Source organism: Carettochelys insculpta, chromosome 7 (assembly GCF_033958435.1).
Source record: "Carettochelys insculpta isolate YL-2023 chromosome 7, ASM3395843v1, whole genome shotgun sequence".
Lineage (NCBI taxonomy): Eukaryota > Metazoa > Chordata > Testudines > Carettochelyidae > Carettochelys > Carettochelys insculpta.
Genome location: NC_134143.1, coordinates 49,438,570 through 49,453,729, shown reverse-complemented (window position 1 = coordinate 49,453,729; position 15,160 = coordinate 49,438,570). Strand labels below are relative to the sequence as shown.

The window sequence follows — 15,160 nt, the reverse complement described above, 5'->3', positions numbered from 1 at the left end:
ACTAAGACTATTACCATTGCATTAAAATCTGACCATAAAGAACAATTTGTATTTTAGTATAGGACAGGTTATGTTTCAGTATAGGACTTGCATTTTAATTTGTGGAATAAATACACATACTAAATACAAGCCCTGTGGGTAAAATTTTCAAAAATTTGTGAAGTGCCATTTTCAGAAGTGTCTAAATCGTGTTAATGCAGGCTCCCAAATTGCTTTAGCAGTTTTGAAAATATTTTCCCTCTGTGCGAGATGCAACTGCCACATGCATATTTGTCTACATCACTTTATTAATAAAAAGTGGTCCACAAAACATTTGTTTTTATTTAAACAGAGCCAGATCCTCAAGCCTAGAGTTTCCTTTTGTGTTGTCCTAAGGGGTTGTCCAGTCCAAGTGGAGATCTCCTCACCATAGATGGTAAATAGAGATAATCCTCGATAAGGATAAAGTTAATATAGTCAGCTCCATACCAGCTGCCCTACTGAACAGGCTGGTTATGGCTACAGTGCGAGTTTTTTTGACAAAGCCAGAGCTGAGTTGACCAAACTTGCTATACCTCCCCACACAAAATTCATTTTGTCGACAGTTTGTTGACAACACTAAGCACTTCTGCTGACAACCCTCTGCCCCTCCCAGATGAGGAGGAGCACCATTGTCAAGAGATTATGTCAATAAAAAGCTGTGTGGATGCTTTGGGGGGCCTCCAGGACATTGGGCTGCCCTGTTTGCTGTGCTTCTGGTTGGCTGTTTGGTCAAGAGAGTGGCTGGGCAGTCCAGCTGCTCTGTCGCCAGAGTGGATCGCTCTTTCGACTGCTTTAGTGTTTGGCCGTGCTCTGTTGGCAGACATTTTTTTCAAAAATCTCTTCTGACAAAAACATCTGTCAACAGATGCTTCTAGTGTAGTCTTAGCCACTGTGTTTGGAGGTGGAAGAGCACATGTCTGGAAATGCTTTGTATCAGCACCCTCTACAAATGAAATACCACCCCACCCCCAGCTCTTGCAAGCAGGTTAACTTGGAGTAGCCTTAGGATTGCAAGTAGGCTAGACCAAGCAGCTCCAGGAATCAGGGGTGGGAGAATGGTGAATATCACTGCTCAGCTGCTCCTGAAGATCTGAAACAAATCCTTTTTCTTAATGTTAGGTACAAAATTAGTCTTTTAAAACAGTGATTTCTGGCCTGAGACTGGTGCTTTTCTAACTAAAGCAACTGTGACATGATTTTTGTCTGTTTTTTTGCCCAAATTTGATATTTAATCTAATGTGGATGTCTTTTTTCATTGAGAAATGCAATATTTCTAAGTGTTAAGCACCTGAAATTAGGTTGTATAATGAACCTGATAGTGATGTGCAAATTTACACCATGATAGCATCCTCTGATGGTAATGCTATAATTTTGATAAGGCTCTTGCCATGACATGGAGTTATTTATTTTGTAATTTATCAAATGACAGTGCTTATCTTACCAGGCACTTACCAAAATTCAATGAGATCTTTGTTTTAGGTTCATAAAACATAGATTTAATTTTTTAATCAAAACTTTTATATACCATTTTAAATTTTACAAACTCATTGCTGAAGTAACAGGACCAGGCAGGGACATGTTTAACCCTCTCTAAGCCAGAATAATAAGAAGCAGTGTATACCAGTGGGCAAACACAAGTATCTGACTAGGACAGGGATGGGCAAGGAGTGCATAGCACCTAGATGCATATGGCCCTAACAGCTCGCCGTTTTGAATGGCCTGGGGCTGATCGGACAGGAAGCCTACCTGAGGGTATGAGGGGGGCGCAGACTGTATCCAAAGGCTTGTTGGGCCAGATCCTTCCGGCATGTCATAGTTTGTCCACCCTTTGACTAAGAACAAAGAAAGAGGGAAGGAGGAATCCAAATACTGTGCTAATTAATCTTGAATGTTGTGGTTTCAGATACCAATGGGAGCAGTCAGTACTAGAAGAAAGATGGTGGGAATGAACAAACTGAATCCAATGAGAATTATCAGCTTCCTTATATAACCACAAGGAGCTGGAGATCAGAATATTCTGATGCTGTAATGAAGCAGACTCAAGAATTTCTGCTTTAGCTGTTAAAACAGGGGAATCTCCACCACTAAGGAGTTAATTTAGAATGTTATTTAAATATCTATTCATGTTAAAAGAGGGAAAGATGCAGTATTTATTTAATTTTTCAATAGATCTTTAAACAGCCTTGAAAATCAATTTCCTTTTAGCACCCATAAAGTCAGCCGTTTCTAACCTTGGGGTAAATTCATTCTGGATTAGGCATATATAGTCTTGCAGAGAAGTGTTGCTTTATCAAGATGAGCCTTTACATGAGGCAGAAGATCAGTATATGAATACAGTTGCCATTAATATATACTGGACATACTGCATTGGCTTCATAACTGTTAGAAATCATGAAGCCAAGAGAAAGCCCTTCAGGGTATGCAACACATTTATTTAGTCGTTTAAATGTTCAAAATATTGTCTGTTGAGTAATCACTATGAAATCCAGTTATGCAAACTGTAGCATGATTCCAAATTGTAGTTCTTGCCACCATATTAGGAGACAGAATTTAGAGAATTTATTCCAAATGAGATTAGGAAAAATAACAAAACCTATGGATCACTTGCAGTAGGAGATATGAGGAAATTTTGACATCATTGAATGTAGAAATGTGAAATATCTTTTAGTAAATCTAATTGTCCTGCTGTCATCATAGGCCTCCTTTGAAACTCATCCTGCACATTAGGTGCTATAAAAATAATAAATAAATTTCTTTGTATTGTCCAATTTTAAATGACTCAATGGACCGTTCACCATTTCCTGTGGAAGACTATTCCATAATCTAGTAAACATGACTTTTAGAATAATTTTAATTTTCTTACTCATTGTTAAGTCATCGTATTTCATTTTCAGATGATGAATCTGTTATATGCTTCAACTCTTTTAATGAGCTATGTGCTCCTCCCTCTCCTTAGCAGATATTCTAGATACCTCCATTTTCATAATCTTTCCTTCACAAGTTTCTCCTTCTCCTTGCTTGTTTTTTTCAGGGCTAGTGTTATGTAAGGCATCTTTAGATTTTCAACATTTCTTGGTATTAAGGGGCCTCAAACTGAAAATGGTGGGACAGATTTTCTGAGCATCATGCCTCTTCTTGGCAGAGGGGAGAGTGGCAGGGAACTAGTTACAACTTCCTAGTTCTTGGTGCAAGTTCCAGTCCTGGCATGATGTAGGGGTATTGATAGGCATCCCTAACTTTTGTCACCAGCTTACCATCCTGATTGGATCCAATGCCAGGGCAACACAGGTATAACAGAGCGAGCACAGCAGAGCAGAGCTTCGTTCCTTTATACTTCTTGGGCTTGTCTACACTAGTCCCCTCCTTCAAAGGCGGCATGTAAAGGAGATGAAGCGGAGAATAGCAATGAGGTGCTGCACTGCGTATGTAGCACCTCATTAGTTTAATTCTTGCTGTGGGGTCTTCGAAGCAATGCTGTTTACTCGTGGGCACTGCGAAGTACCTGCTCAACTTCAGAGTGCCCTTACTCCCAAAATATTTGTGCCGGTACTTCGAAGTGCCTACAGCTACGCAGCTTGCTGGTGCTTAGAAGTTTGCAACTTTGAAATTCCCACAGCGAGAATTAAGACAGTGACGTGCTGAATGTGCAGCACAATACCTCATTGCTGTTCTCGGCTTGGGCTCATTTATATGCCCACTTCGAAGGAGGGGGCTAATGTAGACAAGCCCCTTGTGGTGTTGGGGAAAACGTGACATGCACAGGTCCCAATGTTGCGGAATAGCGGATGATAAAGAGTTGGGGGCTTTAAGAAAATCGGGATGCTAACGAGCCGCTTTGGCAGATGCTAATGAGGCACTGCCATGCATATGCAGCCCCTCATTAGCATAATGACGGCCACGCGCGTTTTGAAAGTGAAGCTTTTGAAACGCACGCTGCCAATGTAGACAGGGGCCTTTGAAAGACCCCCCCCCCGATTTCAAAAGCCCCTTCTTCCCACGGTCTGTATGAATTCTGAGATTACATGAGAATCTCAGCTTTCATTGAAAACAAAAGGCAATTATAATTCTCATAGTTGGACATCTCAACATCAAAGGTTCAAATGTCACAAGTCAAGTAAAAAGAACTTGGGATGGGGGCGGGTCTCAATAATAAATAATATGCAATATTATAATACTTATTTCTAATGAGTTAAACATGGAAATGTAAATACTACACAATTAACACCTATTGATCAAAAATATGTTTGTAACCAACAAATGACTTAGAAGCAATTATATAGTATTAATGTTGGTCCTGAAGAAAACCGAGAAATATTTTGGCACCTCTTTGGAAGTACACTCTATTGGTATCCATAACAAAGTCGTCTGTTAATGGTAGGAATAAATATGTGTGTCCTTTACCATTATTATTCACATGATATGGCTACTGTAAATTAGTGAATATGCTTTATTGTCATAATAATCTTGAAATCAATATAAAAACCTTTCTTTAGATTTTCACTGACAAATCAACTATAAAACTGCTATTATATCTGATATTTTTCGTAGATGTCAGTGCTTAGTTACTTAACATTTTTTATTATTTTAATGCAGTGCTATTTAATCTTGGCTTCTTGTAACAGACGAAATGACCACATTAGTCAGGTGTAGGATGAATGACAAAAATAAAGCATATAATTTGAGTAAATTCAAATACATGTATTCTTGATTTTTTGTTTAGAGTAGCATTTTCTCTTTATTTAAGCCCTTGAAAAATTATGTTTGCAAAATTGTACAAAATATGCTTAAAGTTACAGATTGTTGAGATGCTGACTCCTTTGGGAAACTGTACACAGTTTACACTTATTATTCTCTTGTGAACAGGTTGCTTTAAAAGACACAGAAACTCAGTGTAAGAAGATGCATGTAATACTGAACAGCCCTGTGGGAAGAATTGAAATATCGGGATGTGGAAAAGGCATACATGAAATACAACTTCAGAAAAATGTTCTACTGCAAAACAAGTAAGTTTGTGTCCTACTGCTTTTGTACATTAACACATAGTATTAAATTCAGAGTCCAACCACTGGTAACAAGTAACTGTGCATAATTTATTTATATAAAATATATATTTGAAAACACAATTTCCATTTTAGAATCAAAATCAGTGTTGAGTTAGTCCAGATGAATGAAATAGTCAATCAGTTGATTGACTACCCTACCCATTTTAATCTCTGAATATCTATTCTACCTGTATTTCTATCTCAAGCAAATTCTAAAATTTTGAGCCCTTATTTAAAGTATGTGGGCAGTTTCTTTGGAGAAACAGTGAAACTTAAAAATTGAAGAGGTATGTCTCTTAGAAGTAAAACACAAAAAAGATGAACAGAGGCAGAGATTGGGACCTCTTTCCAAAATACCGGCCTGCATCCAGTAGATGATGATGCGCAGGCTCACCTCTTCTACAAACTGCTGTTAGTATTTCTATAGTCCACAGTCCTTATTACTTAATCAGGTATTATGCTGTTATTTGAGAATAAAACCATGATGCTAATGTGATGAACATCAGTCTTATTCCCTTAGAAGTGCTACGTTTCAGAACAAATGTGCAGAATATTCTTGGCTATGCTGCTAATGCTATAGTCACAGATTAGACCATAATCTCATCTTGACCATGCTGCTGTCTCAGAGCTAGGAAAAGACTCAGGAAGCCAAAACCCAGCATTTTATTGCTAACTTACAAATAGTTGTGTAAATCAATGGCAAAGTGTATGTTAAGTCCTTTTCAAGGACCTGGAGCATGTAACAGCCTACTACTACCACCACTTACTCTTTTAGCTCAAAGAATAGAATTTAATATGCAACTCCAAGTCCTAGGTTCAAACTTTGTGGACTATCATTATGGCGGAAAACTAGTATGTGGTCATATATCTAAGGATGGTATCATAATGTATATCCACAAAGATTTAGATTTCTACAGGATGTTTTAACTCAGGCATATTATGACTTTCGAGTGCTGGCTTATTTTACGTGCTTGTGATAACTTTGGTGTCGAGAGCAGGTTTCCTGAGGTTGATGGAGTCACATTTTGGGTTACTGCAGCATGGGATTAGAGAAGGTATGTTGGTACCATGTGTCTTGTACAGTGGAATACTTATTGCTGCATATTTCATTCAGTTAATAATGTTGCTTTCACCCGAATGTGTGGAGTGTGTGTTTTCCTGAAGTGACAGGGTCCAGTTTACTTTTTTCCTCTTACTTTTTTCTTTCTCTGTATTTCTTTCTGCTTTCAAATACTCCTTTGATTTGTGTATTCCCCCCACTGCTGTTCTTTGCAATTTTATTGGCCTTACACATTTTTATATTTGTGTAATATTAGTATATAAATCATATGCATGCAGGAGATATATATACACTAGTTTGAAATTGAAAACCAGAATACATTTGGTTTGTCTCTAACCCAGATCAACTCCCTTCCCCCCACCAATATGTTTATCAAACTCAGTTCCTGCTTGTCGAAAGTAACATCTTCTCTGACTTGGCGTTATAAGCATGCTGTTTTTGTGTACCTTTTTTACATGGATTTTTATATGGAAGCAAAGCAGACTCTAGACAATGAACAGGGCTATAATATGGAACTTGAAAATAAGGCATGAAGACTGAAATCCCCAAATTACTGTGGAGTGTGTGGGTTTTTTGAAAATGTTTCCACTTTATATGGTGACTAACATCTGTGAGGATTTGGTCGAGTCTTCCTCTGTTATGCTTTTAATGTATTTCCCTTTGTACAGTCAATACAGGGCCCTACTAGTTGGGGAAGACTGATCTTATGACTTAAGAACAGGGCTGGAAGTCAGAGGGTTTAGGTTCTCCTCAGCTTTCTGATTTTCTGTGTGATGAGAAGCAGGGGAAGAGGCAGACCTGGGTATATTTTTCTGACTGTAAACAGCTAAAATTTTTAAAGCTGTCCTTAAATGTTTTTGCTGAAATGTAACATTTAATATCTTCCACTCATTGACAGTGAATAGTTAGTTGTTAAAGTCTCTGGTCTCATTATTTTTGACAGAACAAAATAAAAAGAAAACAAGAGTGCCCAGTGTTTTTCTTAACTGGCTAATAAACACCATGGCAAGAGCATTAGATGAAAAAAATGCATAAGAAACATAAAAATTGATTTTAATGGACCCCTGTCAGAAAGAACCATAATGAACACAAGTGTGGTAATAAATATTGGTATTCTACTCCACGGTTGTTTAGATTTTCCATGTAGAGATGGATGTTACAATCAATATAGATTTTAGGATTTTTATAACAAAAATAAGTAAACCTTTGAAATATATGTATAAATACTTAGGACTTGCAGTCTGTCGAACCGAGCTGGTAGTTTAGAAAACCTGGTAAGTATGCCTGTGCAAAGCTACTGTTTGTATGTGGAAATCTTGCTCTGTTTTACAACTTGTAAAATGCTGTGCAGTTAATCACCTGAGATCACAATCTATTCTGTGATAGCTCATAGTAAAAATTAAGGACAAAAGCTAAAAGGCAGATTAAAAGAAGAAACCACAAAGGAAAATCTGATTCCCAATAAGCTTTCTAAAAGTCTGTGAGTGAAACAGAGCTACGTGTTAGATTTTTTTTTTTAAGAGTTTTGGGAGTGTTCTGGATTTACAAGGGTCAGAGGTAACTGAAAAACACTGTAAGAAACAGTTTTGATTGTGGGGGAAGAGTCATTTTTATTTAATTTTTTGACTTTGCTTATCAGTTTTCAAAAAAAATTGTGTTTTTTCAAATTATGTGAATGGTGACTTTAAAAAGTATTCAAACAGAAAAATTATTTGTTTTGTAATATATTAGAGCACTAACCCAAACAGCTTTGTCTTTTTTTATTCGTTAAACTGAACAGGAAGTTATGCACAGATTTTGCTAAGTTCAGAGCAATAGCTCTGATATAGAACTGGTCTACTTACATTTGTATCCAAAATCTTCTCTCAGAATTATCAATTTGCCTTGCCTATAAAAATTTGGTTTAGTTTTTAGTGCTTGAAAATACAGTATTTTCAGCTATAGTTTTAACAATACTGTGAGGTACAGTTTTAAATATACAGATCATGTAAATGTTTTTGGAACACTAGATGTTTATAATAAACAGCTATAGTATTACTGAGGTTTTTTGAAATACATCTATTTCATAGTTGTAAAATGGAACAAAATACATGTGGAATAAAGCCTGGTTTTTAAATTAAATAGAATGGTGTCTTTCCAGTGCACCTGTGTGGTTACGCTTCATACATTTAGTTTAAAATAAAGAATTTTCCTTCTGGAAAAAAAGAGAATAAATACTGTGTATAATTCTTTGTAGTGGTATTAGTTCACTCAGTAACCTTATTTCTTTTAAATACATAGTAGTTTTTATTTTAGTGTACGCATGATAATTTTGGATGACTTAGTGGAGGTGGAGGAGGAAGGAATGTCCCCTTGAATAAAATCGTTTTCATTCTGTTCACTTACAATTTTTAGGAAAAACTTATTGCCAGATTGTTTTGGATTTACTGGTATTTGTTCTTCTAAATCTGTCTTTAACAACCTGGTAAAGCCATGAAATTACTATTTGTTTTTAGTCTCATAGACATGGATGTGTTAGTCTGTATTTTCTCAGAACAAAAAGAGCAGTTCTGTAGCATCTTAAAGCTTAACATTATTAGGTGATGATCTTTCATGAGACAGACCCACTTCTTCAGATCTGGAGAATAATAACTGATAACAGAGAAAAAGAATTAAAAAAAGAAAGGAAAAAACTGATGAGTCAGCTAGATGGGGGCAGTGAAGATGGAGAAAGGGAGGAGAAAGAAATCTTCTACAAGGGTATATTAAATTTAGTGGGATTCCTGAGATCACTGCAAATATCAAAGGTGGGGAAATTGTCTTCGTAATAGTAACAGAGAAATAGCTGTGCTAGTCTATATACTATCAAAACAAAATAGCAGTCCAGTAGCACTTTAAAGACTAACAAAATAATTTATTAGGTGATGAGCTTTCGTGGGACACATAATCACCTAATAAATTATTTTGTTAGTCTTTAAAGTGCTACTGGACTGCTTTTTTTGTCCTTGTAATATGTATGATAATTGATACATTTGTTGAGTGCCTTGTGGTAGGTATCAAACTTGAAAATTAATTCTAATTCAGATGTCTCCCTTTATAATCTGGTGTTAAAATCTATTCTTTTAGAACACGTACCATTAAGTCTTAGGTAGTTTGTCCTGAGACAAACTGAAATGCTCACTTACCAGTTTGTCTGTATTCAGATTCCTAATGTCTGATTTGTGTCCGTTCATCCTTTAGTGAAGTGATTGTATGGATTGTCCAATGTACGTGGGAGAGGGGCATTGCTGGCACATGGTGGCATATATCACATTAGTGGAAGTGCAGGAATATGAGCCCCTGATTGTGTGACTGTTGTGGTTAGGTCCAGTGAAGGTTTCTGTAGTGTAAACATGTGGATAGCGTTGGCAGCGGGATTTGTTTCCAGGATTAGTATTTCTGTTGTATGGCTTGTGATTGCTAGTGAGAATTTTCTTGAGGTTTGGCAGCTATCTGTAGGAAGGAACAGGCCTGTCACCTAGGGCCTGTGAGAGTGCAGGATCATGTTCCAGTGTAGGTTATAGATTGTCAGTAATGTGCTGACAGGGTTTGAGCTGGGTGCTGTAGGTGATGACAAGGAGTGTTCTCTTATTAACCTTCTTGGGCCTATCAGGAAGTAGCTGGTTTCTTGGTATCTATCTGGCCCTGTTAATCTGTTTCTTTACTACTTTACTTTACCAGGAGAAGTTACACAGGTTCTCAATTACACAGATTTTTAACGGAAGTCCCTTGTTTTCTCCATTAAAATGTTTGAAATGTTGCCCAGCTTCTAGACCATTTAATGTGGAGTCCTGGTTAACTGCAAATTTGTTAATTCAATGTTGTAAGGTTGCAGCTGTTGTATTTTAGTAAAATAAGAGAAAGCAATATAATATGCCTTGACGTAAACTTATGATGTGAAAAAGCTGCCAGTGAGTGATTGGAAAATATACTCCTACATCCTGAGCCTTCTGAGTCATTAATAATGTGGCATTTATTACTACTCATTTTTGATTGTGTATATAAAGTAGAAAATAAAAGGCCTGCCATCTGATTGGTTGAGTAGAGTTCCAGACTATACTAGCATTTTAACACACACTACAGGACAAACTTCTATAACCATAAAATGATGATGTGCCATTTCTATACATTTTTGGTATGCTTAAAAATACTGATGTGTACTGTTATGAAAAACCCATTTAAAAAGTTAATTCAACCACTTAAATCTTGTATCCCTGAACTCACTGTAGCACTCTTCATTACGGTCAGGTAGCCAGAATTTGACCCAAGGTTTGTTGTGTGAGCTTTTGTTTTTGTTGTGAATGCGTGTGTGTATCTCTGAGTAGGACTGGAAGATGAGTGCTACCACATAGCTAAATTCTCACTTTCTTTGCTAGATAATTCACCCCCATGAATTTCAAATTGGCAAGCTTGGCTGTGGTGTGCAAGCACATACCACATTGCATTGTGACCGTTTTTTTTTCTTTGCAAGCTTTTAGTGCTTTTTCTAGGTTATTTTCTCTCCAGGGTTCCATAGGAAAAGAACACTGAAAGGATAGTATCCTGGAGTCCTGTTGCCTTTACAACAAAATACAGAGGAGGAGAGGAATTTCCCTCTTCTGTAGGCTCTGTATAGGAGTGAAGGCATAACAGCCTGGGTAGTGGCCTTTCGTGTATTCAGTGTTGTAGGTGGGTGGGGGCTGGCTTATGTCTCTATCTTAGTTCAAAATAATTTTGCCTATATCTGTACAAGCTGCAGTCATACGTCCTGGTTTAGTATAGACATGCCTTCAGCCATCTTGTACCTCCACATGAGCTTTGGACCTAGTGCATTGTTTCATTTACTGGGATTCTCTTTAGCCTTTATGGCCAGTGGGACCTGGAGAGAGTCTGGGAATATGCCTTCTCAGGAGAATGTTCATGGCTTGGGAAGGGGAGGAACAGTGTGTGCTGTCAGAATTTACACAAATCCTGAGCACTCAAGGAAGAGAGATTGTACAAATTGCATGTGCATGTTTGAGAACCAAAGCCAGAGCAATGGTAGGCTTAATTTTAGTGAAGTCTAAGTGGATTCATTTATTAGCATCACACTAGACATGGGGAAAGCTGTGCACATTTATTTAGCGTGAGAATGAAAATGCAAAATCCTTAATCTTCCTCATAATAGAAGAATAAGGAAACATTCAGTAAAATTGAAAGGCGGCAAATTCAAAACTGTAATAAAAGGAAATACTGTTTCATGTGGAACTTATCACAGGATATTTGCTGGTGCCATGTGTTTAGCCTGATTCAAAGAGGGACTGGAGTTTTTATATGAATAACAAGAATATTTATAGTGTTTAGTAAATACACAAAAAGTAGAATGGATATAATATTTCACCCTTCATGAACTAACCAAATACTTCTCTATCTACTGCAAATACCTCTGTATCTACTGGTTGTTAAGAGAGTAATCTTGTGGGGACCTGATGCTAGTAATCTAAATGCCAGTGTTTTTAAGTTTCTCATTCTGTGCACCACATAATTTACGGTGACTGGCGTGTTACCTTGATGGCATTTTGGAGAGTACTGCCACTTGTTATTTTCCCCCTCCAAAAAAGAATCCAAAGAAGAGCCCACAATTATGTTCTAAACCCAGGAAGTTTGAGACAAGCATATACACTCTTACTTAGAAAAGCTGAACAATCTACTGAGAGAAGATTCTCATTTTGGCTACGTGGGGGTGGAGCTTCTTTTGAGGGGCAAAGTTTGGAATAGTACCAGTACTCTCCATCATTTCATCCTTTTTGTAAAATTAACTTCCAAACAATGTTTTTGTTCATAAATTGGCAGGGGGAATGTTTCAATAAGGCAATACATTTTCAACAGGGTAATATTTCATGGAGGCTTTCTATTCTAGAAGTGTGGTCCAAATTTTCAGAGTTGCAATGGGCTACCCCAGGTGAAATCATTGGTAGCTGTTAAAAGATAGAATCATTGGGAAAACAATTTGTCAGAGTAACCAGTTTTTCTCTGCCAAAACACTCGTGGTCAATCTTGAAAATGTATTGTCAGCAAAAGCCACAACATGGTTTGTCTTTCCTACATTAAAGAAGAATGTAAAAGGATCTACTGTGTTTCACTTGCAGGACTTGGTACTTTAAATTATTTAGGAAGAAAGTGTTTGGATGGCACACTGTCTGCACACACACAGTCCTGCTGTACACTCACAGTGAAAATTATATCATAGATACTATGGTTTATATTCAAAACTTAAATGTCTACTTGTTATTTACTCACTGTGTATACATGCGGAAGTGGTCACTGCCATAAAACTCACCATTTTTCTACACACAGCACACAGTTTCTATGGTTACTTCCTATTTTAAACACAGCAAAAAAAAGTATTTCATATATCAGTGTGGTGCAAATAACTGGACTTTATAACAAGAACTGTTATTTTCACAAAAGCATGCTTGAATCTCACTTGTTCACAGTATCATTAATGTATATGCCGTAAAAAAGCCACATACCCTAGTAAGGGGTTTCATTTTTACAGCTAAGATTTATGCAAGAGTACTGTAGGAATTTTCATCTTCTACAACAATCTGCTCCTGGTTTCACAAAAGTCAGTGCTAAAATGTTGCTCTGAGTGGAACAGGATCAGGCCCAGATATGACATAATTTTAATGTAGCACACAACTGAGCATTTTCCAATATACGAGGTATAACAAATGACTGAGACTAAACTACGATTGTCTGATGATCAAAGTATATATTGTGTTGCAGTTCCCTGTTTTTGTTTGTTTGGTATACATGTTAACTTGAAAAAGGTCATTCACAATGGGTTTTGCATAAATTAGCATAAACTGGTAAGGCTTTTATGTTCTGTACTTCATTTTGGTTAACGCAAGACTGACTTTACAAGATATTGGAATAATACTATAATAATACTGCCTAGCTCCTATATACTTTGTTTCATCAGTAGGTGTAAAAATGCATCAGCCCCCTTTTGAACTGGGGAAAACTGAGGCATGAAGAGGGGAAATGTCTTGTCCAAGATCATGGAACTGGCAAGTGTGCATTGTAAGTAATTTATCCACTGGCTCATGCTGCCTCCCATATGCTATCTAAGGCCATGTCTAGGCTAGATGGATTTGTCAGCAAAATGGCTATTCTGTTGACAAAACCTGCAGAATATCCAAATTCCCAAGGGCATTCTCTCAACAATAAGTCTATAGAATGCAGCACTCTTTTTGACAGCTGTACTGTGCTTACCACGAGGAAGAACGCCTCCATCGACAGAATTCTGTCCGCAAAATGCCAGTCTGGACATTCTGGCAGGGCCTTCTGTTGATGAAATGGGCTTTTGGGACACGAGGCAACCCTGTCTGCTGTGGTTGCAGTTGGCTGTTTTTCCAGAAGAGCAGCTGGGCAGTCCGGCTGCTGTCTTGACAGAGCAGAGCGCTCTTTTGATCTGCCCTGCAATCTGGCCACGGTCTGTCGACAGAAGTTTTGTCAGAAGATACCTTCCAACAAAAATTTCTGCCAACAGATCCCTCTAATCTAGACAGAGCCTTAAGAGTTTTTAACAGTAGCCATGCGTTGTTCCGTACTTGTGCAATAATTCATTCTCAAAAGCACCAGAGTGCTTTCCAAGGTTCAGTGGTTCTTTTGGGGTGATGCTTGATTTTATTTTCATCAGCCCACTGTAAAGTTGAGTAGTTGCGTTGTGTTTTTAAAAAATAACCAAGGTATTATAAATCTTCCAGTTATGCCAGTTCCTTATGGAATCCATGTTGTTACTTTTAAAGCTTCTTATTGCATGCCTTTCTCCAGAAAGTCATGCTACACTCCCTAGCCGGTTACCATAGGTGAGGCATTTAGAAGGCTCTGTCACTCCAAATCTTCCTGTTTGTGGCACTAGGGAGACTTCTGCACTTGTGAATGAGCAGCAGTTAAACCTTCAGCTACTGAAGCAAGCATTCAGTTTGTTCCAAAGACATCTTCAAAGACAAATCCAGTCAGGTGGGACAGTGGAATAGTGTCCTCTGGGTTGGTGATACAAGTTTGTGAACAAACTCGTGACATTTATTTTTTGTGGATTATAGAGATAACTGCGTTACTCCTGCCAGTAGCGGAAAATGCTTCCTTTGTATGTTACTATAACTGAAACTCAGAGCATTTTTCTGCTAGCTAATTCAGATTGTCTTATTTTAAAAAATCACAGGAATTCCATTATTCCACCATTCTGTTGGAACTAAATGTTCTAAGGTAGCATGGTACCAAGAAAGGAAGGGAAATGAGCCCTATATGGGAGAATAATAATAATCTTTAACACTTATTGTAAATTTATATTTTTCTACCCCCTCATAATCCCAGTATCTGTAAATCTATTTTGTGACTAAGTGTAAAAATGTAAAAATATACTCAGGGTGTCTGTGCACAGTAACCAAAATGAGTATGTAGCAGCAGTGTATCATGTATTTCTCTCTAAAGCATTTATTTCAAAATGTCTTTTAGCTTGTGGCACCAGGTTATCCAGTATATCTTACTGGCATGTCTGTCTTTACATCTCAGAAATTAAAACATGCAGATTTCTTATGGGTGGATAGAAAGAAGATGTTTTTACCTTTTTCCCTCAAATTATTTAAAAATACCAAAAAAATTAGAGTTTTTGTTAAAGAAAAGAAATATTGCTTCCGAGGCTAAAAGTGTCTAGAAATATCCAGGCATCAATCTTTATTTCAGCAGATTCAATGGATGTGGCAGGAAGAGTTATTATATAGCATAGCCCTCCTTTTATTAAAAATAAACTGGGCTAGTTTTTCTCTTCATAGTTTCTTGTGGAGATGCAATAGGATTGTTTATACTTACATCTAGATAAGAAAACTTTTTATTGGAAATAACATTTCAAAAACTTAAACAAAATTAACCCCAAAAGCCAGCAGAAAGTTTGCAGACCCTGTTAAGGCCTTCCAGGTGGTACAAATCCAGTCAGTCTGAACTACATTTTCTTCTTACATTAGTTGTGATGATTTTCAAGATAAGCTGTGCTGGC

The 15,160-nt window shown here is 37.3% G+C and overlaps 1 protein-coding gene across 1 annotated transcript in view; it reads left to right on the top strand.

Annotated features, from left to right (window-relative positions):
- MGMT (O-6-methylguanine-DNA methyltransferase) overlaps positions 1-15,160 on the top strand; it is a 356,731-nt gene that overhangs the window by 69,991 nt on the left and 271,580 nt on the right. Inside the window, exon 3 of the mRNA XM_075000457.1 lies at positions 4,885-5,024. Within this exon, the coding sequence (XP_074856558.1) occupies positions 4,885-5,024 (140 nt within the window). The remainder of the gene's footprint in view (positions 1-4,884; positions 5,025-15,160) is intronic.